The following is a 27,506-nucleotide window of genomic DNA, read 5'->3' as shown; positions in this document are numbered from 1 at the left end:
TCTCTGTCAAATTAATGTGGCGCTGGCAGTGGAAGCGAAGCGGCTGTGGGGGTGCTTGGCCACGAGACAGGCTCAAAGAGCGGTGGGCCGAACTGGGCCCAGCGGGCAGGAGGTGGGAAAATTGCTCAGGACAGGCAGTGCATGGGGGAGTATGAGGGGACTGTGCTAAAAAGCCTCCCTGAGCTGGGTTTGTCAGGTATCAGTAGAGATGGTCCAGGGTCGAATACCTCCCATTTAGGGAGGCAATAAGTGAAGGAAGAGAATTTTGTAGTCCTCTCAGCCGCTGGGCATGAAAACCAGGGAGGCCGGATCCCAAGGGCACGGGATCCTCGTCCCTGCTGCCCCGTCCCTCCTGCCCCGCGTGAGCCCGGCAGTGGTGGCTGGAGTGGCTTCGTCCCTCAGCGCTGCAGGAACTGGGCAGCACAGCCTTCAACTGACACAGAATAACCAAAGCAGCCGAGGGAAGGAGCGATCTCCCAGCGTTTATTGGAGCCGCGGGAGTTTGTCTGGAGTGAGACCAGCTCAGGATATGAACCAAACAGGCGAGTACAAAACAGCAGACGGTGCGCTGCAGCAAGGGCACGTTGCTGTTGGTGAAGCAGAAGTCAGTTCCTGCAGGGAGATCGGTCATCGAGAAGGTCCTTCATGGCCTGTAACTTGCAAGGAAGGTGGCTATGGCCATTGCTATCACTGCCACCAGGAGAGGGATCCAGTGACTGCGCCGTCTCTGCAAGGAGAAGTAAGTGTTACTAGGAGATTGGTGGGGAGAAGAAACTTCTCATCTCATCCCTAGCAAACATGTCATTCATCTTTCCGCACTGCACAAGTAAATGGGGGAATTTTTCCCAGACCGATCGGCAGCACTGGGAGTCACGGCGAGGAACGCCTCCCACCTTCGCCTGCTTGCTCTGGAAGTGGTTGAGCTCGTCCCGGCACTGGCGCAGCCTGGTCAGGCAGGAGCGGTACTCCTCGCTCAGGGCCTCCAGCTCCGAGCGCAGCTCCGTGCACTGCAAGCAGAGCGAGGGGCCGTTAGCAGGAGGGATCCCCTCGCTCTTGTACGCACCGAGAGTGGCAGGGCTCCCGCAGCGGCTGCAGCGCTTCTCCCACGCACGGGCACTGCAGTGACGGGGGATTTTCACTTCTGCTACCTGTATGCCCAGGGGACAGAGCAGATCTCAGTGTTACTGGGAATGTGGCGATAGAGGCAATGCCCGCTCGGTTACCATCCCGTGACCTGCTTGGCTTTGCTGCCATCCTTCACATCACATGGGAGAAAGAAGCAATAGTTATTTTTGTGACCATAGAAGCGTGCAGGTCAGGAAGAAAACATGGAGTGCAAACTCGTGGCAGGCTTTGCCTCTCATTCTGATATTCAGTCTGCATTTCACTGACTGCAAGAGCAACTGCAAAGTCCTTTAAACCCTCTGAGACATGGAGCACACAGGACAGGTGCCTTGGTTGCGCTGCGCAACCCCAAAACCCAGGGAGCGTCTTTGGTCCAAAAGGGCACAGCGCGAGACCCTGCTGCCCTCCCGGGGAGCGCTGCGTTGGCAGCAGCAGCTGTGGAAGGGGGCTGCCTGTGCCGAGAGGCTGCAGGAGCCGCGGGGGCAGCTGGACCCCCACAGCTGTTCCCTTTTGCTGTGATTGTGCTTTACAAAACCCTTCCCCAGGTGATGGTGGGTGATGTTTGGTGCTGGTGGTGTGCTCACCGGTGTGGGTCAGTAGGACAAGCTCTTCTGCGTGGCTCTAAGCTCTGCTACAGTAAGTTACAAATTCTTTTTTATAAATCCTTGCTATCTGAGTACTACTGTAAGAACTGTGGAGCTGTTGGTTGGCAGAGGGCACAGTTTGTGCTGCCAGTCTTGTGTCCTGAAACAGTTTTTTAGATGGAAAAGAGCATATAAGAGGTCAGAAAGCTTTGAAGTTTTTTGCAGCCCAGTTGTAAGGGCATTGCTTTTGTTAGCAGACCCTTCCTGTTATTTGCAAGCCTGTTTTCCTCTTCTCCTTCCTTTGTGCTCAGGGCTTCAGCTCTTAAAGTGTGGCTTTTGCTCTTCCTTGTGAGACTGTTGAGACTCTCCTGTCTGTGAGAGCAGAAATGGGTTTACATGGAGAGGGCTCTGCTGCTACAGCCCTTGCACATGGACACTGCATCTGGGGTTTAGCTGAGGCTGGTATCAGGATAAACATTCAGCAGAGAGAATCCTTACAGGAGGTACCCAGCTCAGGTTACTTCCAGGAGCTTTGATGTGTGCTGCTGCTGCTGGAGCACTTACACCAGCAGCTTGCTCCCCAGCAGGGAACTTGGTCTCAGCCATGATTCAGTGACTTCCTCACCTCGTTCTCCTTTGCTGTAAGCTGGGATGTCCTTTTCTGCACCTCATCCTTCAGACTTTCTTCTTCCTCCTCCTTCTCGGGGTACTCTAACAGAGCGTTTTGTTTTTCCTTGGCAGGAGTGAGAGGTGGGGTCTGCGTGGTGAAACCCTGGTCTAGAAAACAGTCAGGCTTCTGATGAGAAACAGGTCCAGACTTTTGGTTTGCTTTAGATCTTGTTTACTCAGCACAGTTTAAAGATAACGTTTGTGTGCTACGCAAGCAGCAGAGGACACAGGAGCCGAGTTAGTTATCATGGGCCTGCCTCTGCTCTAGCTATAAGTTAATCATCTTTAAAGAAGTATTTATAATTAGTTGCCAGAAATGGAAGGGAGGGAGAGTTAAAATGCCTTTTATTACTTTTTTCAAGTAAGCTGTAGTTGCAATTATAAACTGGAAGGTATTTTGCTTGGGAAAAAAATGGCATAGCCACTGAAGTAGAATTTGTAATGAAATCCATTTATTTTTTAAAGTGTTTGCCATCAAAAATACACTTACATTTAATGTTAACTAGCAAAATATAATAACTCGCTTTGTGCAGCTTTAAAATAATCCTTTATTCTAAACCAATGCAGACTTCTCCTAGAGTCAGGTCTAACATTCCTGTATCCAGTGAGAGGAGAGCTAGGTGGGAGTTACAAAGTTTGCTGACCTTTCCTATGCACCGTCGTCTCCTGGCTCTTCTGTTCATTGGTCTGGTTCTGTATCAAGTCTGTGAACATGAAAAGCTGCTGTTACTGTCCTCAGCGCTAACACGGATCTCTTACTTTGCGCTTCTTTGTGTTACTTACTGTGCAAATGGCTGATTGTTGCCTCCAGTGTTACCTTCTGATTTTGTTCTTTTTGCAATTTATCTGAAATAATGGTAAGAAGAAAATCAAGGTCAATGTAAATCTCTGTGTATCTTTATGCAAGGATGGCAACTTTCTCTTTCTCCACATATGTTGAGTGGAGTGGATATTGTTGGCTACACTGAAATTTCTTCCCTGAAGATCAGATATTTAGCTGTGAATTGCTCTTTCAGTTTTGGTAGCTTTTTCTAGTGTGCCTTACATTCTGTTAATTTATGGTTTATTTTAAAGCTGTTTGTGTGAGACCTGTTATAAAAATAGAACTGCCACCAATTTACTCTTCCTTAATTGTGTTTTAAAACAGCCATGTGAAGTATGTGTGAGTTTCCTTGCCTCTTATCTGAATTGGTACTTTAAGACACTATTAGCTCATGTTTATACACTGGTAACATCCACCACCACACAGCAGCACCTCAGTGACGGGCGATGCCCCGCCACCCGAGCGGGCTTGCATTGCTGTGTTTGATGGGTCTGACAAGGATGCAAAAGTCCTCATCAAGGCTGAGGACTCATCTTTGATTTTTTACAGGTCTCATTCTATCCTTTCTTCTGGAAAAGTTATTTCACTTATTTCACTTCTCTGAAGGCCTTTAATCTAGTTGGAAATGACTTCAGGAGCCCTTTGGAAACCAGAGGCTTTCTCGGCAAGCTGAGACGCCCAGCCCATTCAGAGAGCGTGTTTTGCACGTGTGTGTGCTTGGCTTTAAGGACCAGCATTTTAGACTATTTCCCTTATATCCCCTGTTCAGTTGGAGGACAGACCCCCCCACCATTCCCCTGCACACGATACCTTCGATGGTGCTGATGTGCTTTGCCTTCAGGTCATTGTCCTCCCGCAAGGCGCTGGCTCGCCGGTGCAGCGCGGTGTGCTCGCTCCGCAGGCTGCGCAGGGCCTGGCCGAGCTGCTCGTTCTGCGCCTCCGCTCGCTGGGGGCGAGAAGAGCCCCCGCATCAGCCCCGCCCTGGCACCACGCCGCGGGCAGCCCGCGAGCACGCGGCCTCGGCCGGCTTTCTGGCAAGGGAAGGCAGCCCCGAGCTGAGAGCGAGGTTGCGTGTGCAACTGCTGTGCTTCATCGAACGGGGCTGCTTATACAGTGATCTCAACCTGCGGGCTTCCCTGCTTGCAAACTGGAAAACGCGAATTCCCGTGGACGCTGTTCCGGCAGGGATCTAACATACCTGCAGTTCGCTTTGCAGAACGTGGAAGCTGTTCTCCAGCGCGACGTGCGCCGTGGTCGTCTTGGTCAATTCGGCTTTGAGTGTGGTATAGTGCTCTTTCCAGAAGGCAAGGTCCTCTCTCGTCGCTGCCAGGCTTCTCTGTGGAGGAGATGAGGACCCGCGGGTGGGCTGTGACCCACTGCCCGGCAGGACCGTGCCAGGCTGCCCTGAACACCCGTGGCACCCGCCTCAGCCTGTGCGCGGGGCTGCGGCCGCGCTGCCGCCTCCTGCAGCGGGGTCACGGTAACCCGTGTGGGTCTGATGCCATCTGATGGACAGAGCAAACGTGGGCAGAGGGCCTGCTGCGGAACCCGAGTTCCGCTGCTGCCGGGAGGATTTAGAAGCCTGGTAGTATTTGGGATAAGACTTACTCGTTTTTTGAAAATACCAGTTATCCTGTGGGTCAATGGAAATTGCTACCTCTTGGGGAAAATCCATTTTCATATAAAAGAGCAACTCCAGAAAAAATGTCTCTGGAGACCTCGTGCCCTGGATGTCTGTGTCTGTGGCTTGTTGCTCTGGGCATGCAGAGCAGGGAATGGGGAGAAGGGATGGTGGAGGAGAAGGGATTATGTTTAAAACTGCCAAACAGCAGTATATTTCCCCAACTGTGTGCTGTTTTTAATAACCTGATGTATGGCTCACAGAATGAGCACAGGTTGCCACTAAACTGCTTTGGACTTTGCTAAGTAGCTAAAAAAAAAAAAAAATTTTGCATCTTTGTTATCAATGGTAAACTAGTCATTGCCTTTCCCTGGAATGTGGGGGCTGTTTGTCACAGTTGGACTAGATTAAAGCAAAGCCAGGTGTAAAACATGTTGCTTACTTGAGAGTTTTGCAGCTGCTGCTCTGTTTGGAGTTTGTCCTCCAGTATCTTCTGAAGAGCCTCTTTTGCCTTCTGCTCGTACGTCTGCTTCTGGTCCTCCATCTCTATCAGGATCTTCTTCACACACTCCTTTGAGTAACTCTTTAAAGGAAGAATTAAAGTGCTTGAGGGTCTTATCTGACATATTGCTAATCTTGCTAAGCCTGTATATTGGCAAATCCAGAGAGTGTAAATGCTGCTGCTAATTTGCTGTGAAACATTGCTTCAGCAAAGAGGAAAAATTGTTTTCAGATCCATATCTAATCAGATTGCTCTAGAAACTGAGACCCGGCCTAATTATATGGTTCGGTATTTTATTTTCATGCCTTTCTTCACCCATGTTTTTCTCAGCAATCAGACATTACCTGGGTACAGGCCTGCAGCTGATTTTCAAGTGCCCTTAGCTTACACTTCAGTTTATCTTCGTTCAGCTGACCCTGGGGAAAAAACAATTGAACAGATGTGTGGAATCATGAACTATACAATATGCCTGCAAAGTTTTGTTAGCTTGTGTTTTGATTTGCTTTCTCCCTTCTCTTCATCTATAATATTGTGGCTAAATTTGGTCAAAGTCTTTTCAATGCTCAGAGTTCAAATAAGCCCTTCACGATCTCAGAATAAATGGGATATGGGGGAAATAAGACTTCTACACATTGAAAAACTCTCCTGAGGCAGTTCCACTGGCCACTGAGTGCAGGTACTCGCAGCACGATGAGAAGTTAAGAGCAAGGGGATCTCGGGTTAGTCTGGATGGGTCCGGCAGAAGCACAGCTGCCGCCTGTCCCTGCCTACAGCCCGGTTCCCTGGCTGATGGTTCCTCCCTGCAATGCTCCTCGCCCAAAACTCCGGCTGCTGCTAAGGTCTTGTCTTGCTGGTTCACTTAGGAAATAGGTTGGGTCTGCATTGCAACATCTAGCAGTTGGGCAGGGGGATAGAAGGCAACAGTGATGATTCATTTTCCTTATAATCTCTCAGTGTTAGTCAGGCTTCTTACGGTTTGTGAAACCAGACTGCATGCAAATTCAGATAAAATTTCTAGCGAAGAGTTCACGTAGGCTGTTTTTCCACCACTAATACTGAGAATGCCGGTATCCTCTCTGCTTACTGCTCTTTGAAGTCAAGCCTCTGAAAAAGAAACTCCTTGATGTTCCAGGAATAGCTGTTAGACCCAAGCAAAACCAGATTCTCTGGTGTCTTAGCACTGTTTAAATTTGCACAAAAGAAAGTTTACAGTCCCAAAGAATAAATCTTCCCAGTTCAGTTGTTGCTAGAAAGTACTAATGGCTCTATCCTCTTAGAAAGTAGGTGGAATTTTGAAAAGCATTTTTATATGTGAAATATTATGCCTAGTTTTCCTCTGCAGTTTGTTTATTCTGCTGCCTGCAAAGGCTCATGTTAGAGGGTGGTGGTGTTACGGCTGTTGTGCACAGATGTAAATAACTGTGCAAAGTACAAGGCAACAGAGCACCGGGCCCTTCCTATGCTTGAGACCAGAAATGTGCTGAAAACTCCTTTCATGGAGATGCAGCTTCTAAATTGGCAAAAGGGCTGTTACCAGAACAGCATGGCAGTGAGGGGTGAGTGGGTATGTGCACATATGTGGGAGGGCATAAGAAATTATGCTTCTGAGCAGAAAAGTTTTATGTGAACAAGTCTTGGTCAAGCCCTTGTGTTGAAGGTTATCTACATGAAAAGGGCTGCTTTAAAAAAAAAAACCAAACCAAAACAACCCCCCCAAACCAACCAACCAACCCCCCCACCCACAACTAAACAAAACAACAACAACCCCCCCCATAGCCACCATGATCGTGGTGGTGGTGGTTTTTCCTCTCTTCTGCAGTGTCTCCGGTGACACTGTTTGAGCACCCCCTGGGAACCCTTGCACCGTGCCTTGCTAGAGAGCCCAGAGACACCTACTGAAAGCCAGGCAGAGGAAAGGATTAGGGCTAACATGTTCAAAATACGCCCACTCTTGCAAATACTGGATTTGAATCCTCTGTAGCCTGTGTCTTCAGAGAGTCTGAGGTTACCTGAGCGGACAGCTCCAACACCTTTCCCAAACTCTTCTGCATTTCTCTACTGCTGTCACTTAAGTGCCATACAAGTGTGTTAAACTGTTTTTGGCTGACAGCTGTAGTGTCTTGGTTGTCCTGTGATTGGTGAATTCTCTGATAATCCTTCCCTTAGTAATTTTAAACAGCTGGTTTAAAGCAACAATAAGAAGTGCTGTTTCTGGAAGGCTTCCAGCTTGCCCAGACGTGATGCTTGTGCTAGAAAAATGGGTCCATAAAGTAGTAGTAATAATGCACTGGAAACGGCAAAGAGCTTAAACTCTGCAGAGCTGCAAGGTACTTCCAAAAGTCAGGCTCAACTTCAGAGGTCAGGAAGGGAAGAAAATGTATTATAGTAGTAATTTTCTTCTTTAGGAAGAGAACAGCTCAGAATTAATTACTCTTAATTATAACTGAGATTTACTTAGCTTCCTTCATCTGGCAGCATTTTTGAATCAACAAAGTGAGTTTTACAACAGATGGGGGATTTAAGGTCCAGACCGGTGGTAGGAAGGTCTCTTTAACGTAGAAGTAAAATTGTGGGAGGGGGAAGGAACCAAAGGCTTTATCCCTTCAGTTTAACTACACCCCATCCTCCTGCGAAGTATTTGCTTGCTCCATCAAACCAGAAACACCCACGAACAAGAGCAGCACCTCAAAAATGACTCTGGCCGTTTCACGAGTCACTGCCAGATCATTCACGTGTACGCAATCACATTTCTTTTGAAACCCAAAACACTGGAAAGGATTAAAAAGCTGCTGCAGTGAGCATTTGACATCTCACCTGGGCCTGGAAATGGGCAATCAACCATCAGTTTCCACGGCACAGCGTTTTGTATGGGACCTGTCTGTACCTCCCTTCGCCAGCACCTCCTGGAGAAGCCCCTTGCCCCCACCTGCCTCCCTCCGCGCAGCTCCCAGGGGGTCCCCTCCAAGCGGGCAGCATCGGCCTCCTTTGCCCCGCTGGCTGCAGTGCCAGCGGTGAGTTAATTTTCAGTCTGACGAAAGGCTGAGTGCGAGGGGCAGCGGCAAAGTCTCTCTCCTGTAGCAGAGGTAGCAAGAGGCAAAGTGCACCCACCTGTTTCTAATCTGGGGTTTCATGGCCACTTCCTGCAGAGTGTGTCAGGGTGTTTTTTCCTGCTCATATTTGAAGAAGCAAGCGAAGGGCGGAAGTTTCTAACCGCAGTACATCTAACACAAGTTTTTTATACCATCTCACCCAATCGCTCGCTTTTCTGCCCCAGAAGAACTTTCAAACCACTTTTTTAATGGCACAATGAACTGTAAATTAATACTTGATTTAATAATCCTATATAAAATACTTCATATGTTGCATAAAATGCATCACTTTAATTTTACCTCCTGATGGCAAAAAAAATGGGCCCTGGTTCAGTGCCACCCGGAGGAGTGGGGTGAGGAAATAGTTCGATGCAGGACCATGGTTCAGCAGAGCACCTAAAGCTAGGTGTGCAAGAGCTTCGTGGTATTGGGTCCTGACCTGTGTTTGGGGCCCAGAATGTTCCCGAAAGGAACCGGGGCAGAGGATGTCCCCGCAGGTCCTAGCGAGGAACAGACTGGGTGGCCGGGAGCTCGGCGGGAAGGCTGCGTGCGCTGGGTGGGGTTTTTTAGCCATTGTGTTCCCAGATTAAGAAAGAGTTTGTCTTTCCCCCATCCAACGCGGTGTTTGCCAGTACTTCGGTGCACCAGTTTGGTGCATCTGAAATTTTTATATTGGCCAAAAAAAAAAAAAAAATTGGTTGAAAACATTTGACACTTGTTTTGACTAGGAAAGAAAATTTGGTGGAAGATGGTTGTTTGGGTTCATTCCAATTTTTTTCCCCACTTACACACTTCTATTTGCTTTTTATTGAAGAAAAACTGGGAAAGGCAAGTATTTAAAAAAAAAAAAACACCCCAAAAAACCAAAAAAACCCCCAAAAACCTTCTAGAAGGAAAGATTTTTACACTTCCTGTTGATCTGAAAGCAAAGTGCATTTTGTAACAATCTTCTGGGGGACAAAAGGGAAAACTTCAAGCAACGTGACCCCCTAACTTCTGAGTTTGTGTTCAACCCTCCCTAATACGAAAGGTGACGGCAGGGAAAGAGGCAGGGCAAGCGGCTGCTTGCAGGGGAACGGTTCTGGACGATGTCTTGCCTGCGAGGTGGCAGCGCTGCACGTGAAACCTGTAACATCTCCGAGCCGGTAAAGCGAGGCAGAGCTGGAGCTTAGCCCCTAGCAAGAAAGGGAGACCCTTGGGGTGCTCTTGCTTCTGCACACGAGCCTGGTCCCACCAAGACAAAACCTCCCCCCAGCCCGTGCAGCTCTCTGGTACCTGCCAGGATTTTTCTGATGCTTGCAGCAGCGTGGAGAAAAGCTCCTGCAAAATCACCATCTTCTGCTTGAGCAGCAGCTCGCGGTGCAGGGCCTCCTGCGGGGAAGGGGAGAGTGCGTCAGTGGGGACCCCGAAGCCGGTGGGGACCCCCGGAGCTGGCAGGGACAGCCCACCTCCCCCCTCCAGCTCGGGGCTTCCTGCGCTTGGGGGGGTTTCAGACAGGTCTTTGGGTTCAGTGGCTTCTCTGCAGGCTTTCCTGGCCACGTTAAAATTGGGTATGTAACACCTCTTTATTTAATAATAATTATAATTTTGAAAGTGGTGGTGTACTGACTGAAGACCTGCTTTCCAGGTGGGTACGTACAACATATTTGGTACCTACCTTCAGGTAGTTGGACAGCTGCACCATTTCCTGAAAGGGAAAGGGCAAGTGTTTAAAAACGATAGGATTGTTTCAGTTTATAAACATTTTATGAACTGGCTACAAAATCCAAATATTTGGAAATAAAACTGGAGTTAACAGCCTGAGTCTGGGCAGAGGAGGAGAGCCTGCTGGGGTTCGTTTGTTTGGTTTTCCCAGGGAAGTGAAAATATTTTCTGCAGCAATTTACAGCATTGGAGTTATGGCATCTTTGTCATGTGGTGTATCAAAGCAGGGCAGTTACTGAATGAGAACAGTAGATACCCGTGGGACAGAAGTGCCTTTCTCTCCTATGTAGCAGCGTCACCATTTTTGAAGCTATAGAAATTTAGCACTAGTGAATGTCCCAGTCAGAAGTTCTAGAAACTCGTTTCTTTTGCAGGAGTTCAAGGCTAGTTATTATCCGTGTTTCACTTACCTTATTTAAAACTGCTATTCCACAACTAAAATAAAAAAAAAGAAAATGTGTTACTGAGGTGAGTGCGATGCGGGGGTCTGCAGCAGTCCGTGGCTCTGGACACCAGCCGCTCCCCACCAGCCCAAGCAGAGCGTGGGTATTTGTGCAGCGAAAGCTTGTGCCGAGGTGAAACGCGGCTGGGCTTGGGTGTCGGAGGCTGCTGCCCTGCGGGTATCCGAATTCACAGCCTGGGGAGGGAGGGGAGGACTGGCTTACTCTGTCTGCTGGCTCGAGTCTTTCACTCCTGTGCTTGGATTTGTAAGGGTCTGGGTTCCTGTGAAAGCAAAGCAAAAGGACGTGACTGATCCCCCCATCCGAGGGGCCATGAAGTTCTTCTGTTTGAGTGTCCATCTCGGCTGTCTTGGAGATGGCATTGCTTCTAGGATGGAGAGCCGCTGTTTAAACAGTCTCCAGCAACACAACTCAATAGGGATAAGAGGCAAAGAAGAGTCCTGCTCAGATGGAAAGAGAAGTGGAAGTTAAGCAGTCCTGCAGACTGGAGTCAGCCCCAAGCCCCCCGGATAGTCTGGGACGCATACAGGGAAGCCGTACGGCAGAGCATCTGCAGCACTGGTGGTTAAGCTGTGGGCTGGGCTGGTTTATTCCTCCACAGGAAAAATGTTCTTAACATCTGCAGGAGAAACTCAGACTGGGATGATAAAACTTAGCGCAGGTGTGGGGCTGCTGGCAAGGGAGCTCGGGTTAGAGGGGAGCTCCCAGCTTGCATCCCAAACGGCTCAATGGAGACTTAGAGGTGGGAGGGAAGCACCGTGGCTGCTGTTGTGCTGGGAAACGCGAGCATCCCTCACCTACCTTGGGTGTTCATGGAGGGACCTTGCCTGTGGATGGCTTCTGCCGAAATGCCGAGGGGGATGCTGAGGCTGAGCGGGGAGCGTGCAGGGGGGAACGTGGGGCAGCTCCATGGGTGCTGGAACAAGAGGACAGCTCGAGTCAGCATCTCTCCAAAATGGGCTGTGAGGAATGGAGGGGAAGGGGCTGTGGCCGGGTCGGGCTCTGTTCCTGCAGTGACTGGGTGAAGAGCATCAAGGAGAAGCCAAGAAACCATGGCAAGTTCACAAGGATCTGCTGCTTTGGCTGCAGCAGCTCCAGAGCTCTGTGGCAAGTGGGGGAAAACCTGCTGGCTTCTGGGTGGGGATGACACACCAGAACAGGACAAGGAGTTCCAAAGTGCCTTGAGATCTTTGAAAAGATGAGGGCTTTTGGTGGCAGGGAGCTGGGTCCTGACTTGGGCCTCTGCTACCATTTGGCTGCCTTGGAGCAGAGGTACCTGTTCTGCACTGGCTTCCCCCCGGGGCTGGGGGAGCACGGTGCTTGCCGATCGCCCCTCTGCCCCCCACAGCCTCCCGCCCCTTGTTACCTCTGCAAAAGCAAACGGAGGAAGGCACCATGCATGGGCCATGTACATGTAAATGCTTGTTCTGGATTCCTGCTGTCTAGCAGGTGATTAAAGCCAGTGAACCAAACGGCAGCGGGAGGTGGGTAATTGCTCTGCACGCTCTGGCGCTGCAAAGGGAGCTTGAGGGCGTGCCTGTGTTTGTACGTCATCTCGTGTTGGACCGTCTCTGCTCGCATCGGTTTGTGAAGCCCCTAGGATGAACTCACAACGTACCACGGAATTGTTCGTTTTGCATGGGATATAAGTTTAGAAGGAAATCTGTTAGGCGCTCAGAGCGGGGAGTTTTGCATTGCATCTTTCTATAGATGTTATTCAAGGCAGTGACTCCTCTGGGTTGCTGTTAGCTGAGCAGCACAGGGTAGGTAATGAGTACCAGGGAGCCTCCTAATTCCTGCACCCTTCCTGCTAACAGCAAAGGTGATGGAGGGAAGCCAGGTGTTTAGAGTTCAGTTTTCAAGGGTATAAATCATTTGCGTATGTGCAAAACTCTAATCTGGCAGCTAGGACGTGGGGTTGTGCTTGGAGGACTGGCAGAAAATCTCTGTCTGGTTCAAGGTTAGCAAAGTTCAGGGCTTGGAAATGGGAGAGGAGCATGCGAGGAGGGAGGTGACAGCGTTTATCCGTGCCTGACTCTGCAGTTCGTAAGGAAATAAACATTTTTGTTGGTGCATTCTCACTTTTTGGCTGTACTTTGATTTGGATCCCGATGCTGTTGCGATCGGTAGACAGGCTGCCAATGCTTTAGTGGATGCTAGCTGGAGCAGGCAGAGCACTGAGCTGTGCGCCGGGGGCTGGCGTTACCTGGAGCAGGATGGGTGGTCTTGGCTCCACCCGCGAGCAGGGGTCCGGGGGGATGCGTGCTTCGGGCTCCTGTCCCGGCGGTGTCCTTCCAGCATCGCTCGCCAGGTTTCTCCTCCTCAGGAACTCCCTTTGCCGGGGGCTCTGCGACGGCTCCTCCGTTCCCCTCCCGAGGCGGCGGCATGTCGTCACGTTGTTTCGGTGCCGCAGGGCCTCCCGCGTCTCGTGCCGCCGCTCACACTTCTCATCGTAGCTCTCGTGCCTGTGCCACCGCCGTGCCTTCTCGGGCTGGCTGATCATGCTGGGCGCAGCACTGCCGGTCTGTGACCGCCCTGTCTGCTCTGGGGTCCTCTGCCTTGATGAAACCAAGGGAAAAGACATGATTTGGGTGAAAACTAGTTATTTTGAGATTAAATGCATGTGGGGTATTGGATGCTGATTCTGGAGTCCTCATACAACAGATGCAAGCAGTGTTCCTGGAGAAATCTGTCGTCCATGAACTCATACGTGTTGGCTATGTAAAACGCACTGTGCTGTTCTTGCTCCTCTGTTGGGTGGTGCTGATCCGGGGATGTCAGAAACAGAATTTCAAACAATTAACGCAACCTCATGAAGTTGGCTTTGCTACCAAGTAATGATGCTTCCACTGCTTCCTCTGGGAGAATTGCTTTCCTGATAAAATAAAATCCCTCTGTTATTCAGACTAATTCTTTGGTGCGTGCTCTTTAGCACATGATGAAAACGCAGGAAGAGCAATAGCTGCTATTCCTGCACTAAAATACTTTTAAGTGTGCCAATTTTTTTTAATAGGTCCAAATATAGTATTGCTGTTGTGTGACTTACTCTTCAAGCAGTTGCATTACGTTTCTTAGCGGAGGCTGCCTCTTCTGTGTGCTCAGAGAGGTCTGGAGCAGTGGAAGTGTTGTAGGTAGTTTTCAATGGAGTATCTGGCAAAGTCCCTGCGCACCCACTCTCTGAAGACCCAGCTACCGAGTGCTGCTTTCTCTTACCTCCTTTTTGCTCCCTCCCTCCCTCCCTCCCCAGCTCTCTGGCTCGGATGCTGTGTAACGCTTTGCCCTTTGCTTGTTCACCTTCACTTGTCCTCCCAAAGCCTTCCTGGCTGCAGCCCTGGGTCTGGGTGTCACCAAGCTGCAGCTTGCTTCCTTCATTGCAAATACAAGTATAGCGGTTGATGGTTACACTTTCAATGGTACCAGTTTGCTTCAGGCACGAATTCTGCCTCTACCTTTGTTTGGGGATTTTGTGGCCCAAACAAGGCGGTGGCCTGGCCGAAGGAGGAGCTCCTCGGTTTCAGCACTATTGCACTGTCTACATGCGCACGCAGAGTGCAGATACGAAACCTTCTCCCTCCTGCTGGCTTCTTTGCACAGTTGCAAGCCACCTGTGCGTTGTTTTTTACTGGACTTTGGTCGTATGGAGTGTATTTGGGCCTTTGCCTCTGCATCAGTTAAAGGGAAAGCTGAGCAGTAACTACCCACAACTGCTCCTCTGCCTTCCGCCCCTCGAGTGCAAGCTGTGACCCCCTCTCCTGTCCCCTCGCTCCGTTGGCGGTGGAGAGGCTCGTCATCCCCGTGCACATCCCGTGAACGTTGCTCGGAGGGTGCCTGGCCCCGGGGGGCTCAGTCTGGAGCTGCTGCGTCAGGCGTGGGGCTTTTCTCATGTTTAGTAAATCATGTTAATGTAGGAAGGAGGGGGGAAAAAGGTAATTTTAGTCTCTGAAAATTCAGGTTAAATGTTCTTCGGTGTCAAACTAAACCACCAAAACTTCATTGGTCTCATTCTGTCTCAAGCAATTAGGAAGTTGTTGAGTCTAATGGAAAAAAATGGGAACAAGTAAACCCCATTTACATATAGACTACTTCCGTGCTTTTTAGTCTGCATTAATGTCTGCGCCGTAATTTTTTTTTTTGTCCTTATGCTAGCTGTGGTATACCCAAAGCTCATTGCTAGTGCCGTCTTTTCATTGTAGGGGCTTCCTCTGGAAAGAGAGCGGCTTTTTTGGGGTGGTCAGCTCTTGCTCTGGGCAGGTGCCTGCAAACCTGCAGCCAGGACACTGCTCCCAACGCTAAGCCCGCATGGGACGTGGGCTTTGGAGACCCCTGAAGTACAGCGCTTGTTTATGTGCTTTTATTCATTTTTATTTGAATATTCTCTTCTTTAAATAGCTTCTGAAGCATCTCTAATTTTAGCTTAAATTTACTGAATGACCCCAACAGTGTTTCACTACTCAGGTGTTTCTTACTGGGATACACTTTCAGCTGGAGGACTCTGGGGGTATAAAAGACTGAGCAGGCTATTCTCATGCAGCTTTCGCATCCGTACCATAACAATCCCGCTGAGCACCCTCTCGGTGCTCGCACACGTGCTTTCCTTGGCCCAGCAGGCAAGGCAAGGTCTGGCCAAGAGCTTCAGAAAAGCGAGTTGGGTATGCCAGTGCCCTGCAATGTGCTGCCTTAAAGCTGGCTATGAACCCCATAGCTTGGGACAAAGTGTGTATCTACAGCCAAACCGGCTCCAAATTCTTCAGGACACTTTAAAAGCATTTTTCAACTACTTTTTCAAATGACCCATGTTGAATCTGGGCCTCGGGTGTCCTGCTTGGTCCCTGCTCATCAGCTCTTCCCATCAGGAATACCTCAGCCCTTCTCCCACCCGCGCTGCCTCTGGGCTGCCCAGTCTGTCACTGTGCATCCCAACAACAGCTCTTAATATTCTTGGTTAACCAAAAGCAAGGTAAAGCTTAAAGAAATACACGGTCCATTACTCACCCCACACCGAGCAAACTGCTGAGGCCCTCTTGACAAGCTAATACTCTTATTTCCTCCTTCTGCTGCCCCAAATTATGCTCTCTAATTAACAGACATGTCCTTTATCTTTGCTTTCCAAGCTGTTACGCTTCTCGCTTCAAGGGAAACCAAAAAAAAAAAAGTGCTTCTTGCCAGTTCATGTTACAACCTCCTGGTGTCAATCGAGTAGGCTGAGAATGGGGCAAAGAAAGAGGAAAAAAAGGTGCACGCTGCTGCCTTTAGTGCAGTAGCCTCCGCTCCCCTCCATCCCTCTCCGGCCCCGGCGCTGTGGGCACTTACCTGGCCCGAAGGGTCCCGTTCTACCCCTCGACCGCTGCGGAGGAGCGGGGTGAGCAGGGTGTTATCAAGCGCGAACACGCTCCAACTGCCATCTTTGTGCCAACCACCTCATTCTGCTGCTCTCGCTCTTTTTCTCGCTCTGTAAAACAGGAAACGTTGCAGCTGCAGCCGAGCCCTGGTTCCTGTCTCCGCTCGCAGCCTGGCTGCGGGGCGCAGGGGCCCGGCTCGCAGGGGGACTTGGGTTATCTTGGGACCCCAAAGTCTCCAGCTTCTCTCTAAGCAGAGCTAGCAATTATCTTTTGGGCCATCTCCCTTTAATCGGTCTCCAACACGCGGAGGTTGAGCGCTGGTTCACGCAGCTGCTTGGTGACTGACTCTCCCCGAGCTGCTTTGGGGTAGAGAAATCCAGACTTAGGGAAGTACAGTAATGCTATTATTTTAAGGCTTGTTGCAGATTGGAAAGGGAAAAAAGTGGGTATTGGCAGCTGAGGAGAGGTCACAAATGGCAGAAATTCATTAAGGTCTTCAGAGAAGTGAAAGCTGTGTTAATGCAAATCATGCAGGGAGGTCGGTTTAACCAGCTGGGCGCTGATAAGGGCGCTGTGCTTATGCATGTGGAAAAGGAACACAAGCAAAACGAGAGATCTCGTAAAGTAATGTAGGATTTATTTTTACAAAGACCAGTCTAGAAGGGTTCAAAGACCCTCTCGTGGCTTTGGGTGGTTTGTGCTGCTTGGCCCAAGTCCTCATTCTGGGCCGTGGCTCGGCTTGCTTCCCGCAGTGCTCAGCACCGCTGCCTGTGTGGCTTTCGGTGGGGGAACAGCTTCTGGAGGCTGAGCAGGAAACCTGCTGGTGAGCAGGACACTGGCAGCAGATCCTGCTGCCAGGAGCTTCTCTGAAGTGCCTCTTGGTTGGAAAAAGCCAGTTGCAAGAGTTCATTACTAAAAAGGACGTCTTCATGCTGTGTGTTAATAGGCTTCTGGAGCACCCCATCTCAGGTTGCCAGAGTGCATCAGCATGGGGCTGCCCCAGTGGCATGGAAAAGGGCACCCAAGTAGCTGGATTAACACCCAAATCCCTCATGCCTGGCCCAAGGTGTCCCGGTGTGCTCGCTGCACCGGGGGCTATGTTCTTCTGATGTTTTCCACCTTATAGTTGCTCCTGATGAGGGAGTCGAGGAAGTCGGGGGCTATGCCCTGGAGGAGGAGGAGCAGGCTGCCCGCCACCCGGGATGGGTAGTGCAGCTCGCGCTGCCGCAGCACCCCGCTCTTGATGATCTCCAGCGCACACTCCTCCTTCGGTGCTGGCGTGTTCTGGATGGCGTGCGAGACCGCTCGCACGGCGTTCTCTGGAGGGATGGGAGTATGGGGGGGGGGGGGGGAAGAGCAGTGTGGGATGGAGGGGCTGCCACAGGCACCACCGGCTCAGTTGGGGTGTCTGTAGCTTCCTCTAAACCAACAGACTCTGGGATCAGCCCTACTTAACAAGGTTTAGAATAGTTAAAATAAATAGCAATTATAGCAATGTCCTTCCCATTCCTTTTCACCTCTTGAGTGACCTTAGGATGGAATCCCCACCTCCCCCAGGTTTACCGCAGGGATAGCAGAATCCAAGGTCTTGTGCCACACTTTTTAAAGAGTTGGGGTCCTGTTTCTACAATTGCATAGCCCCTGCAGGCTGAGGGTGCAGCAGCGGTGGGGCTGGAGGGTGGGTGGTGGGCTCAGCTTGGCTCTGTCTGGAAACGCACTGAGTTGTGGGGCCCCAGTGATGCTGAGCTTACCTGTGTCGATGTAGCCCAAGATGCACAACGTGATGGAGACATTGACCTTGTCTATGATGAATTCATGTCGCAAGGAGCTGAAAAATCCGTCTAAGGCAAACTTAGTTGCAGAATAGGGAGCTGTAAATGGGGTGCCAGTTTTGCCTGGAGCAGAGAGACAACGTCAGGGTTTGTGTACTGGGCAGTCACCAGGCTGCATGGCTCTCCCTTCCTCTTGCCCTTCAAGTAGCTACAATATTGTGATTTAGGATGACTGAGTAATGTCATGGATGCTTGAGAGAAATAAACAAATGCAGGAATATTTAAAATGTAACATATGGCATACGGTGGCATGAAGAACCTTCAGTTGTAGGTGATACTGTTCTTCTATTCCTGCATATATACCCATGTATACCAAATGCACGTATAATATGTGGTTATGCACATAAAATAACCTACAGTGGCATACCATTGACTGCATTGCAAGAAGTGATTAGTGGGTGCAAAGAGACAGGACAGGGCATAGAATATAAATCCCCCAGAGGACTGGAATTGTGCATCCTGGATATAGATCATATGCTGATCCTGACTCCCAGCAGGGTGGCTCTCTGCCTGATGGTCCTTATTCTGTCTTTTGAAGAAGAGCTGCAGCAGGGATCCCTTGCAGGCAGAGGAGGGATGTGGGCAGGGAGAGCCTGGTCCCTTGTGTGCTCATGTGTGCTCACCTGCCATGGATGAAACGACAACGATGCTGCCCTTGCTCTCCTTCAGCATGGGCAGGGCAGACACGGTCATCGCCACGTAGCTGAGGAAGTTGATCTCTAGGAGTTTTCGTACGTGCCCAACGTCCCCATTGAAGTAGTTGAAGTAGGTGTAACCGATGTGATTTAGGATGAGCATATCGAGGCCTCCTGGAAGCAGAGCATGTTTACTATTAGCAACCAGCATCTAAAACCAAAGCAGCTTCTTGGTGGCTGGGATGGCCCCAAAATGTAGCGTGGGGTGTGTTGGGGAGTGAGGAGGGGCAGCTCCCCACCACCTACCCCAGGTGTTCTCAGCCTCCTTCACCACCACCTCGGGGAACGTGGTGTCCTCCATAGAGCCGCTCACGTAGCGGGCGGATGCAGCACCCAGCTTGAGGCACCGCTCCACAACCTGCGGTGACAGTGGGGGTGGCGTTGGCGATGGACCCTCCCCTCCCCGTCCCCATCCCATGAAGGCTGTTGCTGTCTTGAGGCGAGTGGGCAGCGCATCTCCCTGTCCCGCTGGAAACCCTTCCCCTTTCATGGGAGGAGACACGTTGCTCAGACAAATGTTTCTGGCTGCAGAGTTAAACAATGGCACATCTGAGCCAAATATATAGTATTTATAAATAGGGACATGACTGCTTAATTTTGATTCTGTTGTACATGGGATGCAAAAACAGTTAAGGCTTTGAGAAAGGGCAAGGGTTGATCAGACCAGGGCTTGGGCAGACTAGTGTTGTCCTTGGTGGTGGAAATCAGAATTCACAGCCGAAGACTGTGGAGGAAGAAATGCTGTGCTGTCAGCATTGAAAACACAATTTGTTGCAGTGGGGGGTGTGTGCGTGTTAGAACAGGCTCATGCTGGGGAAACGCTGGGGTTGATCTGTAGGGTATCTGGCATCCTCGCCTGCCTGGGCCGGGGTGAAAATCTGCATTCTGCCCGCCTGTGGGGTTCTGGGTTGCAAATGCGTTTTGCCTGCCCAGCACGCTCTTCTTGCCATTTACTTTCTGCAGCTTGGCCTCTGTCCGCGCGGTGAGCAGTAGGTGGGCCTCCATGCGTGCCAGGTGATACGCCATCTGCTCCCCGATGCCGCTGCTGGCTCCTGTCACGACCACCCGTTTCCCCCGGAGCATCTCTGGGGAGGAGGGCGCAGGGCTCAGAGCTGGCGCAGCCCACAGTGTCCCCCCGCACGCGGGCACCACAGCTCTTCTCTGCCCCCGCCGCCCCTCGCCTCTGGGTGCAGGGAGCTGCAGGCAGCAGCGCTGCCCCGCTGCAGCGTGCACCGCTCATGCAAACCCCGACTGGAGTCTGGTGGTTAATCCCAGTTTGGTGGGGAGTGTGTGCGAGGCTTGAGCTCTGCATCCAGCCTGGTCTGGAAGCGGCTTTTGGGAACGGTGAGAGTTGACTAATAAAATGATTAAATGCTTTAAGTGGATAACTGCATGTTTCCCAAATAAATCACTTGCTGAGATCAGACACTTACCATGCGTCCCGGCAGACCCCAGCATAATCCCATGAGGTTTCCTGTGTGGCACAGGGTGCTCTGACTCCTTCCACTGGGGCCTGCCTGTGCTCCCCTCTGAGCTCTCTTTGGCTCTTCCAGCTGTGCTTTGAAAGGCCCTTCAAATGGCCCGTGCTCTTCTGCGTGGGCACGCACTGCTACTCTGGCAGCAGCCTCGCTGGTTGTGGTTTTAAAGCGTGTTTTTCCAATGACTTACCTTCACTGAAATCCTCGGGGGCTGAATAAAAATAAAAGGCCAGCGCCAGTCCCAGCAAGGGGATGAAAATCTTCAGGAGCAGGCCCATCTCTCTGCAGAAGTACAGGCAGGAGCAAAACAAATTCCACGGCTCTGACCGCAGGGAGGTGGACGCCTCAGTAAGTTGCAAACAGGGCTGGGAGCGCTAGCAGTTTTGAACTGATTCTTGTCTTGCACAAGTTTGCTGGAATCTGTTGGACCACTTCTTTGTGCTTCCTGTAACTTAGCAAACATTAACCTAACAGAAAGTGTCGCTTTGGACTTTAGGCTGTCCCTTTGCACCCTTGTTCTGTCAGGAGTTTCAGGTGTGGTTTTGAGCGCATGGAAGGGAAGGCACTGAAAAGCTTCAAACTCGATAAAGTGGTGGGCGTGGTGTTTGGTGGCTGCCTTTGGGGCTGGGACACCCGTGTCCCCTCAGTGTGGACCTGCGTGGAATGGGCATCCTTCTCTCTCCCTCTCCCGTGTCTAAAACTGAGGCAACGCTTCCTTTCCTAGCTGGCTGCTACAAGGATTTATTAATCAGCAATGATCACCGTGGTACAGGTTCATAGGAATATCTACAGAGAGCAGGGCTGGCAAAGTTTTTAGATCCTTATTGATGCTGAACATGAGCCGGCAGTGTGCTCAGGTGGCCAAGGCGGCCAACGGCATCCTGGCCTGTATCAGAAATAGTGTGGCCAGCAGGAGCAGGGAGGTGATCGTGCCCCTGTACTGGGCACTGGTGAGGCCGCATCTCAAATCCTGTGTTCAGTTTTGGGCCCCTCACCACAAGAAGGACATGGAGGTGCTGGAGCGTGTCCAGAGGAGGGCAGTGAAGCTGGTGAAGGGTCTGGAGCACAAGTCTGGTGGGGAGCGGCTGAGGGAACTGGGGGTGTTCAGTCTGGAGAAGAGGAGGCTGAGGGGAGACCTCATCGCGCTCTACAACTCCCTGGAAGGAGGTTGTAGCGAGGTGGGGGTTGGTCTCTTTTCCCAAGTAACAAGCAATAGGACAAGAGGAAACGGCCTCAAGTTGCACCAGAGGAAGTTTAGATTGGATATTAGGACAAATTTCTTCACCCAAAGGGTTGTCAAGCACTGGAACAGGCTGCCCAGGGAAGTGGTGGAGTCACCAGCCCTGGAGGTATTTAAAAAACGTGTAGATGTGGCACTTGGGGACATGGTTTAGTGGTGGGCTTGGCAGCGCTAGGTTAACGGTTGGACTTGATGATCTTAAAGGTCTTTCCCAACCTAAACAATCCTACGATTCTGTATCATAATTGGTGTTTGCTGGCTCTTGTACCTAAATATGGCACTCTTGTCTTGAGGAATCCACTAATTGCAAAAGGTGGTAAAAGAGCCAAGCGGGTGAATAATAAAGTTCTTCAGCTTTCACAAGTGTTGTGTGTCGCGCTGCTCAGCATCTGCCTAGGCATATGGCAAACAGGTTTGCAAATAATTTTCTGAAAGTTTAAAGGGCAAAACCCACTCCGTGTGCACTGGTTTGTGTAGGTGATCTCAGGGTAAGGAGAACAGAAATGCCAGTTCCCCATTTCCTTTAGAAAGCGAGGAGCAAACTGATCCTGGGGAGCGCTTCAGTGGGAAGGGTTTGGGGAAGTTGCGTGTTGTTTTGTCTCAGAACAGGTAACAGTAGGTACTTCAATGGCCAGAACCATGTTAGATGTAAATGCCCCAGCTCAGGCACTGCTGCCAGGGTCAGGGAAACAGTGCAGTGCTGACTGCAGCCTTGTGCTTTGGTTTCGCATTGGGTGTGCATCGCTCCTGCGGCCCAAGCTCGTGGCTTAGGGTGGTGATGCAGCAGCTCCATGTGTCTAGAAGGCATTTTCCAGTTATAGCATTTGTGTAAGAAACTGTACCCCAAGCAAAACTCTCTAAACATGGCGGAAACACTTGCATTTAATTTGGTCATTAAGCTAACGAAAAAAGGGGCTAAAAACAGTGACTCCTACAATGAAATAATGAAGGATTGTTGCAAGGATTCAACTTTCCTGTGAAAGGCAAGTCAGTGGAGTTGTGCCCATTTACAGCAGTTTAGTAATGGAGAGAGGATTAGAAAACCAAATGAAACAAACAAAAAATCCCCAAAATCACCCCCCCCCCCCAAAAAAAAAACCTCCCACAAACCAAAACAAAACACACAAAATTTAGGTTAGTAAGTTTTATTTAATAATTAGTTTACTACTTTTCCCCAGTCTGGGGAGGGGAGTGGGTCTAACCAGACGGGATGCTGCAGCTGCGGGGAGTTCCCCTCTTCCACGCCTCGCACCGCGCTTCGCGGCCGCCCCAACCAGCCCCGTCGGAGGCGATACGATCTACTTAAAACCGAAATAATTAACTTTTCAAAGCGCAAGCGGAGATTTCTGGTGGGCGGCCCGTCCTGCCGTGCGAGGAGCAGGCCCAGCGGCGGGGCCCCGGCTGCCGGGCCCGTCCCGCCGGCAGAGGAGGCTGTGGGACCGGCCAGCCCCCGAGCCGGCGGCCGTCGGGCGGGCGCTACTTCCCCTTCAGGCGCTCCAGCCGGTAGCGGCTCCTGACCAGGTAGTCCAGCAGCTCGGCGGCCCAGTCCCGCAGCAGCAGCGGCAGGCGGGTGGAGCCGTAGCGGTAGTAGAGCTCCCGCCGGCGCAGCGCGCCGCCCTTGAGGATCTCCAGCGCGCACTCCTCCCGCGGCGCCGGCGGCACCAGCAGCAGGTCGGCGGCGGCGCGCAGCGCGCTCTCTGCCCGGGAGCAGGAGGGACTCAGGCGGGGACGCCCCTCGCCCGGCTGGCCCGCGAGGAGCGAGCGCAGGGCCGGGGGAGGGCGCTGGCCGAGCGAACGCGGAGCGGGGGGCGCGGGGCTTGCGACACGTCTGTTAAAGCGGGACGTGTCGGAGGTGGGTTGATGAGGCTGCGTTCCTCTCTGCTGCCCGACGCCTGCAGCGCTCTCCCAGCTGCCCTAATCATGCACGTGCATTCCCGTACCTCGTTGGTGCATCAACAGATGGGATTAACGGGAGATAGCTGGCTGGCACATCCCTTTGTACTAACTGAATGTTAGGCTGTGCCAGCCTGTGTGCGGTAGCTGGTTTTATGTAGTGGGGGGAAAGAAATTATTTTTGAGACTGTTTTTTGGTGGAAGAGAGGTAGGATCCCCCAGAGACCAGGGTGTGTTTTGCATGCATTCGTGCTACGGCAAGTCTGGAGGAAAAGCAGCAGCAGCAGAGGTGAAAGGGGAGAGTCAGTGGCAGAGGGAGTTGAAGGGCAGGACAAGAAGCTGGGAAGGTGATGCCCAGCTCCTGATCAGCTGGATCAAACAGCACTGATCTTACCAGTATCGATGAAGCCAAGGATGCAGAGTGTGATGGAAACGTTAATGCTCTGAATGCTGAATTCCTGCCTCAGGGAGCTGAAAAATCCATCCAAGGCAAACTTAGTTGCAGAGTAGGGGACCGTAAAGGGAAACCCGACTTTACCTGGATACAGAGTGAAGTTCTGTTACAGCACAGAAAGCTGCTCTGCCCGAGCCTCTGTTTTGCTCTTCAACAGCTAGAGTATTTTACCCAAAGGGAGTTTACTGTTAGTGAAATGTCATCCTGGCACCTGAACAGCAGCATTACAAATATTCCCGTCAGCTTCCAGCTCTTTTAAGGTCTTAAGGCCAACACCATGGCTCATGTCTCTGCTCAGGGTGTGAGCAACCTGCAGGAACTAGGGAACTCTCAGAGGGGAGAGATGGAGCAAAGTTTAAACTCTTGCCTCTGGATACTGAGCTAAGCTGATCACCAGAAGGCTAACCAACATACTGGCTGTGAGTGGGGACATCTGTTAGCAATTTAGTCTCCTGACTTAACAGAAATTTATTAGAATGGAGTCATGTTTTTGTGAATAGAGTCAGTCAATAACTCACTCTACAAATATTAGCAAGAACTTGACCTACCAAACCAAGATGAACAGCCAGAGATCCAACGCAGTGAGAAATTACTGCATTTCCACTTTTCTCCATAAAACTGGAGGTGTATGAGCTCTGCTGCTCTAAGGAGCCTGACACCAGGGTGAAGGGTTTAATTACAGGGCTGGTCAAAAAGCAAGCTAGGGTGATTGGATTGCATCAGAGAACAAAGTTCATTGAGAAAATACAAAAAAGATCTGGATTTGGTTTTTTTTTTTTGAGTGTGTTAAGCAGTTACGGCTCCTTTAGGACGCCTGGTGTCTCTGCATGCTGCTTACTTGTGAAAATCAGGCCACAGTGTCTTTTGACTGAATCCCATGTCACCTACCTTGCTCCCCACTCACCTGCCATGGATGAAACCACTACGATGCTGCCCTCGCTCTCCTTCAGCATAGGCAGGGCAGACGTGGTCATTGCCACATAGCTGAGGAAGTTGATCTCCAGGAGCTTTCGTACGTGCCCGACATCCCCATTGAAATAACCGAAGTACGACGTGCCGACATGATTAAGAATCAGCATGTCTAGGCCTCCTGCAAGCAGAGGAGCGGGCATTAGCGCTGGGTGGGAGAGGGCTACAACCAGCAGAGCAGAGCCTTTCCTGGGAGCAGACTCAATGTCATGAAAAGAAATCACGTTTTTGGGTCAGAGCTGTGGCCTGGCATCTCTGGAGTAGGGGTATAGTCTGGATGGTGGCTGCCAGTAAAAATTTTGTAGTGATTTCCCGCCACCCCTCCCCCCTCCCCCCCGTTCAAAACACAGGTACCATGGCACAAGGGAGATCACCCTCGAGTTGTCTGTGGGCCCGGGGTGGGAGAGGGAGCGCTCCACACAGAGCCGAAACATTGCATTTCCGCAGCCGTGACCCATGACCGCAATAGCAAGGCTGCTACGGGCCTGATGGACGGCTTCAGACCGCAGTAGCTGGGGGTGATGAAATCCAGGATTACGATACTGGAACAGGACGTCATGAGGGCACAGAGCTGAAATCGAGAGCGCAGTTCAGTTTGAGCTGGAGTGATGAAGCTGGGTGGAGGAACGGCACTGAAAAGGGCTTAATGAGGGAAAAATGTCTCCCGCCTCACCCCATCTCCATCTCTCCTGCTTTTTTTAGCGGGCACGTGGCAAAAAGCAGCATGGTCAAGGAGAGATGCAATGTCCGCTGTCATTTGCGGAGAGCAGGCTGTAAACGTACCCAGCAAGGTCTCTGCCTCCTTCACCACGTGCTCGGCGAAGGCCATGTCCTCCATGGTGCCGCTGACGTACCGCGCGGAGGCTGCCCCCAGCTCCAGGCACCGCTCCACCACCTGCCGCACCAACACGACGCGTCAGAAACCCCCTTCCCTGCCCTGGGGAGCCTGGTGCGGTAGCAAAAGAGGGTGTCTGTGCTCCCCGTGACGTGTCCCTGCCTTAAAACAGCGGTTTGGAGTCTCGGGAGTATGTTTGGAGCCTTTTAAGCTTCAAAGGGAGCCTGAAAACAATATTCCTTTGGTGAATGCATTACCCAAGGCAGTCTGGCTCTTTATCGGTGCAGTCTGTACCGGAATTGCATGTGTATAGGGTGCGCAGGAGCTTGTATATCACTGCAGTGGAATGAGGGTGGGTAGGTGTGTGTGGTGAGGGAGCCTGAGTGTATGGGGATATGTGTACATAACTAAGCAAGTTCAAATATCCGAATACGTGCTATGCAGAGTGCATGTATCTGCAGGAGAGGGATTTCTGCGCATGCAGGAGCCCCGGACGGTGCAAGTATGCATACCTGTGAATGTAAGTGTGCCATGGCAATTACATGTGCATATATTCATGCATGTACCTGTGATGTGAGATTGGCCTTCATACGTTTGTGTGTGCACTGCCATGAACATGCATGTGTGAGTGCTCAGCTTGCCATTTACTTTCTGTAGCTTGGCCTCTGTCCGTGCTGTGATCAAAATGTGGGATCCCATCCGCGCCAGGTGATACGCCATCTGCTCTCCAATTCCAGTGCTTGCTCCGGTGACAATCACCCGCTTCCCTTTCAGCATCTCTGGGGACCAAAGCACAGGGATTTAATTTATCCAAACCCTATTTAAAAATAAAATAAAATCCCCTAATGTCCCTGAGAATGAGTAGTTAACTGGAAGCTAAGCGAGCCTGCAAGTGCAGAGTGTCCGGCACCAGGGCGTCCCTTCCATCTGCTGGAAAAAGCTGTGCTGAGAAGCAGCTGCAGCTCCTCACTGAATGCAGTGACACAGGGACAGGCTTGACTCTTTCGGCAGTTTTTTCCACAAGTCAGGACACGACTTCTAAGCACCCCAACTATTTTGTAATAAAAATCACCCACAAAGTGCATGCTTCAAAACTTAAAATCCAACATTTAAAAGTCATGTTTGTAAATTCTTTTCTACACACTGGAAAATGGAGCGTTCAGAGCCCTCTCCGTCTCAGACCCCCTGCCTCACCTGCTCCCTCAGGAAGTATTTTTGCTACTACTTGCTCGTTTGTTTTCAAATCTTTGTTAAAACAACTTTCCGGTATCAGCCACCACACAAAGGCTCAGACGTGGTTTGATCCAAGCTCTGTACAGTTTCTATGCAAAACACTCAAATGTGGCTTTTAATATTTTTCCTTAAAGACAGATTCACTTTTAATACTTACCCGGTTTGAAATTCTCCCTCGCAGAATAAAACCAGAAGGCCAAAACCAATCCCAAAAAGGGAATGAGAATCTTTTGCAACCGACCCATCCCACAGTGGAGTCAGGAAATAAAGCATGAAAGAGAAGGGAGGAAAAAAAACCCTCTGCAGAGTTGCTCCAGAGGGAAGCAGCAATGCCAATCCTTTAAAACCTGTTAGCGAAGGAACTGCGACTTCCAAAGCACTGGAAAATCACGGGTGGATGGATAAGTGAAGCAAAGCCTTTGATTTGCTCCCTGCTGGAGCTGGTGAGCCTCGGCCTAACCGGCGGTGCTGTTTGGGTTCTGCCCGGCTCTTTTCATATTTCCTGTCCTACGTTAAAATGCAGAATTTTGCACAACACCCTGGAAGAGGTGTGTCTTTGCTGAGCAGCATCAAGTTTCACTTCGAGAACGTCGGAGGCAGCCTAGTGCAGGTGGTCAAACATCGTCGTTTATTCCCACTGGCAGTGTACGTGGGTGCGTGCGGAGATGCAACCCAGGTCTGGTCGCTGCTGAAAGCCTTGCGGTGGATCACGCACCGGGGGAGGAACCGGGGGCTGCTGTGCTGGGGGGGACATGCAGCAGGACATGGCAAAGGTCCCGTGCTCCCCAGGGCATCTGTGTTCTGTGCCCCCCGGCAGCTGCCTGCCACCGGAATGCTGGACGGGGGGGCCCAGCAGTGCGCACCACCCCTGAACAGCTCCAACAGAGCTTTGCTGAGGCAGGGTTTTTTTTTCCTCCTCTACCTACTCCTGCGAGCAGATGAGGGAGCAGGGACTGAGCT

At 51.0% G+C, this 27,506-nt stretch overlaps 3 protein-coding genes and 1 long non-coding RNA gene across 18 annotated transcripts; 1 reads left to right on the top strand and 3 right to left on the bottom strand.

The window, feature by feature from the left end:
* Positions 1–462: 462 nt before the first annotated feature.
* TRAF3IP3 (TRAF3 interacting protein 3) lies at positions 463–16,135 on the bottom strand. Of its 15 annotated transcripts, none has more exons than XM_075174282.1 (17): positions 15,889–16,129; positions 15,571–15,779; positions 12,785–13,132; positions 11,380–11,538; positions 10,783–10,840; positions 10,528–10,552; positions 10,071–10,100; positions 9,689–9,784; positions 5,669–5,740; positions 5,265–5,405; positions 4,400–4,537; positions 4,012–4,147; positions 3,162–3,224; positions 3,023–3,082; positions 2,335–2,486; positions 894–1,148; positions 463–727 (listed from the first exon to the last, which is right to left on the bottom strand). In XM_075174282.1, the coding sequence occupies exons 3-17, from the start codon at positions 12,963–12,965 to the stop codon at positions 644–646; spliced, it is 1,650 nt and encodes a 549-aa protein (XP_075030383.1). In that variant the 5' UTR covers positions 12,966–13,132; positions 15,571–15,779; positions 15,889–16,129; the 3' UTR covers positions 463–643. The 15 variants fall into 15 exon arrangements, with proteins under 15 accessions (XP_075030383.1, XP_075030379.1, XP_075030378.1 ...); XM_075174278.1 differs by having other exon boundaries at positions 11,380–11,494; positions 15,889–16,128; XM_075174277.1 differs by having other exon boundaries at positions 11,380–11,494; positions 12,785–13,136; positions 15,889–16,127.
* On the top strand, positions 15,894–16,350 carry LOC142093274 (uncharacterized). Its single transcript, XR_012677360.1, has 2 exons — positions 15,894–16,029; positions 16,120–16,350. It is a non-coding gene; the product is annotated as an uncharacterized LOC142093274 (long non-coding RNA).
* Positions 16,351–16,931: 581 nt separating this feature from the next.
* LOC142093271 (11-beta-hydroxysteroid dehydrogenase 1-like) lies at positions 16,932–20,309 on the bottom strand. Its single transcript, XM_075174291.1, has 6 exons — positions 20,113–20,309; positions 19,399–19,529; positions 18,691–18,802; positions 18,373–18,558; positions 17,669–17,812; positions 16,932–17,236 (listed from the first exon to the last, which is right to left on the bottom strand). Exons 1-6 carry the CDS (start codon positions 20,198–20,200, stop codon positions 17,013–17,015), a joined length of 885 nt encoding a protein of 294 aa, XP_075030392.1. The 5' UTR covers positions 20,201–20,309; the 3' UTR covers positions 16,932–17,012.
* Positions 20,310–22,291: 1,982 nt separating this feature from the next.
* Positions 22,292–27,055, bottom strand: HSD11B1 (hydroxysteroid 11-beta dehydrogenase 1). Its single transcript, XM_075174176.1, has 6 exons — positions 26,704–27,055; positions 25,962–26,092; positions 25,262–25,373; positions 24,414–24,599; positions 23,450–23,593; positions 22,292–22,859 (listed from the first exon to the last, which is right to left on the bottom strand). The coding sequence occupies exons 1-6, from the start codon at positions 26,789–26,791 to the stop codon at positions 22,639–22,641; spliced, it is 882 nt and encodes a 293-aa protein (XP_075030277.1). The 5' UTR covers positions 26,792–27,055; the 3' UTR covers positions 22,292–22,638.
* Between the last annotated feature and the right edge of the window lie 451 nt (positions 27,056–27,506).

The sequence above is a fragment of the Calonectris borealis genome, chromosome 26, assembly GCF_964195595.1.
Source record: "Calonectris borealis chromosome 26, bCalBor7.hap1.2, whole genome shotgun sequence".
NCBI lineage: Eukaryota > Metazoa > Chordata > Aves > Procellariiformes > Procellariidae > Calonectris > Calonectris borealis.
This window is presented reverse-complemented; position numbering and strand designations above follow the sequence as displayed.

Coding starts and splice junctions, on each gene's coding strand:
- TRAF3IP3 (XM_075174275.1), bottom strand. Junction 3,225..4,011: donor GCACATCAGCACCATCGAAG/GTATCGTGTGCA, acceptor CCATTATTTCAG/ATAAATTGCAAAAAGAACAA. Junction 1,149..2,334: donor TTACAGCAAAGGAGAACGAG/GTGAGGAAGTCA, acceptor CTGGGCATACAG/GTAGCAGAAGTGAAAATCCC.
- LOC142093271 (XM_075174291.1), bottom strand. CDS start 20,200: ATGGGCCTGCTCCTGAAGATTTTCATCCCCTTGCTGGGACTGGCGCTG. Junction 19,530..20,112: donor CCCCGAGGATTTCAGTGAAG/GTAAGTCATTGG, acceptor CCTCCTCCCCAG/AGATGCTCCGGGGGAAACGG. Junction 17,813..18,372: donor TGTCGTTTCATCCATGGCAG/GTGAGCACACAT, acceptor TCTCTGCTCCAG/GCAAAACTGGCACCCCATTT.
- HSD11B1 (XM_075174176.1), bottom strand. CDS start 26,791: ATGGGTCGGTTGCAAAAGATTCTCATTCCCTTTTTGGGATTGGTTTTG. Junction 26,093..26,703: donor GAGGGAGAATTTCAAACCGG/GTAAGTATTAAA, acceptor TTTGGTCCCCAG/AGATGCTGAAAGGGAAGCGG. Junction 23,594..24,413: donor AGTGGTTTCATCCATGGCAG/GTGAGTGGGGAG, acceptor CTCTGTATCCAG/GTAAAGTCGGGTTTCCCTTT.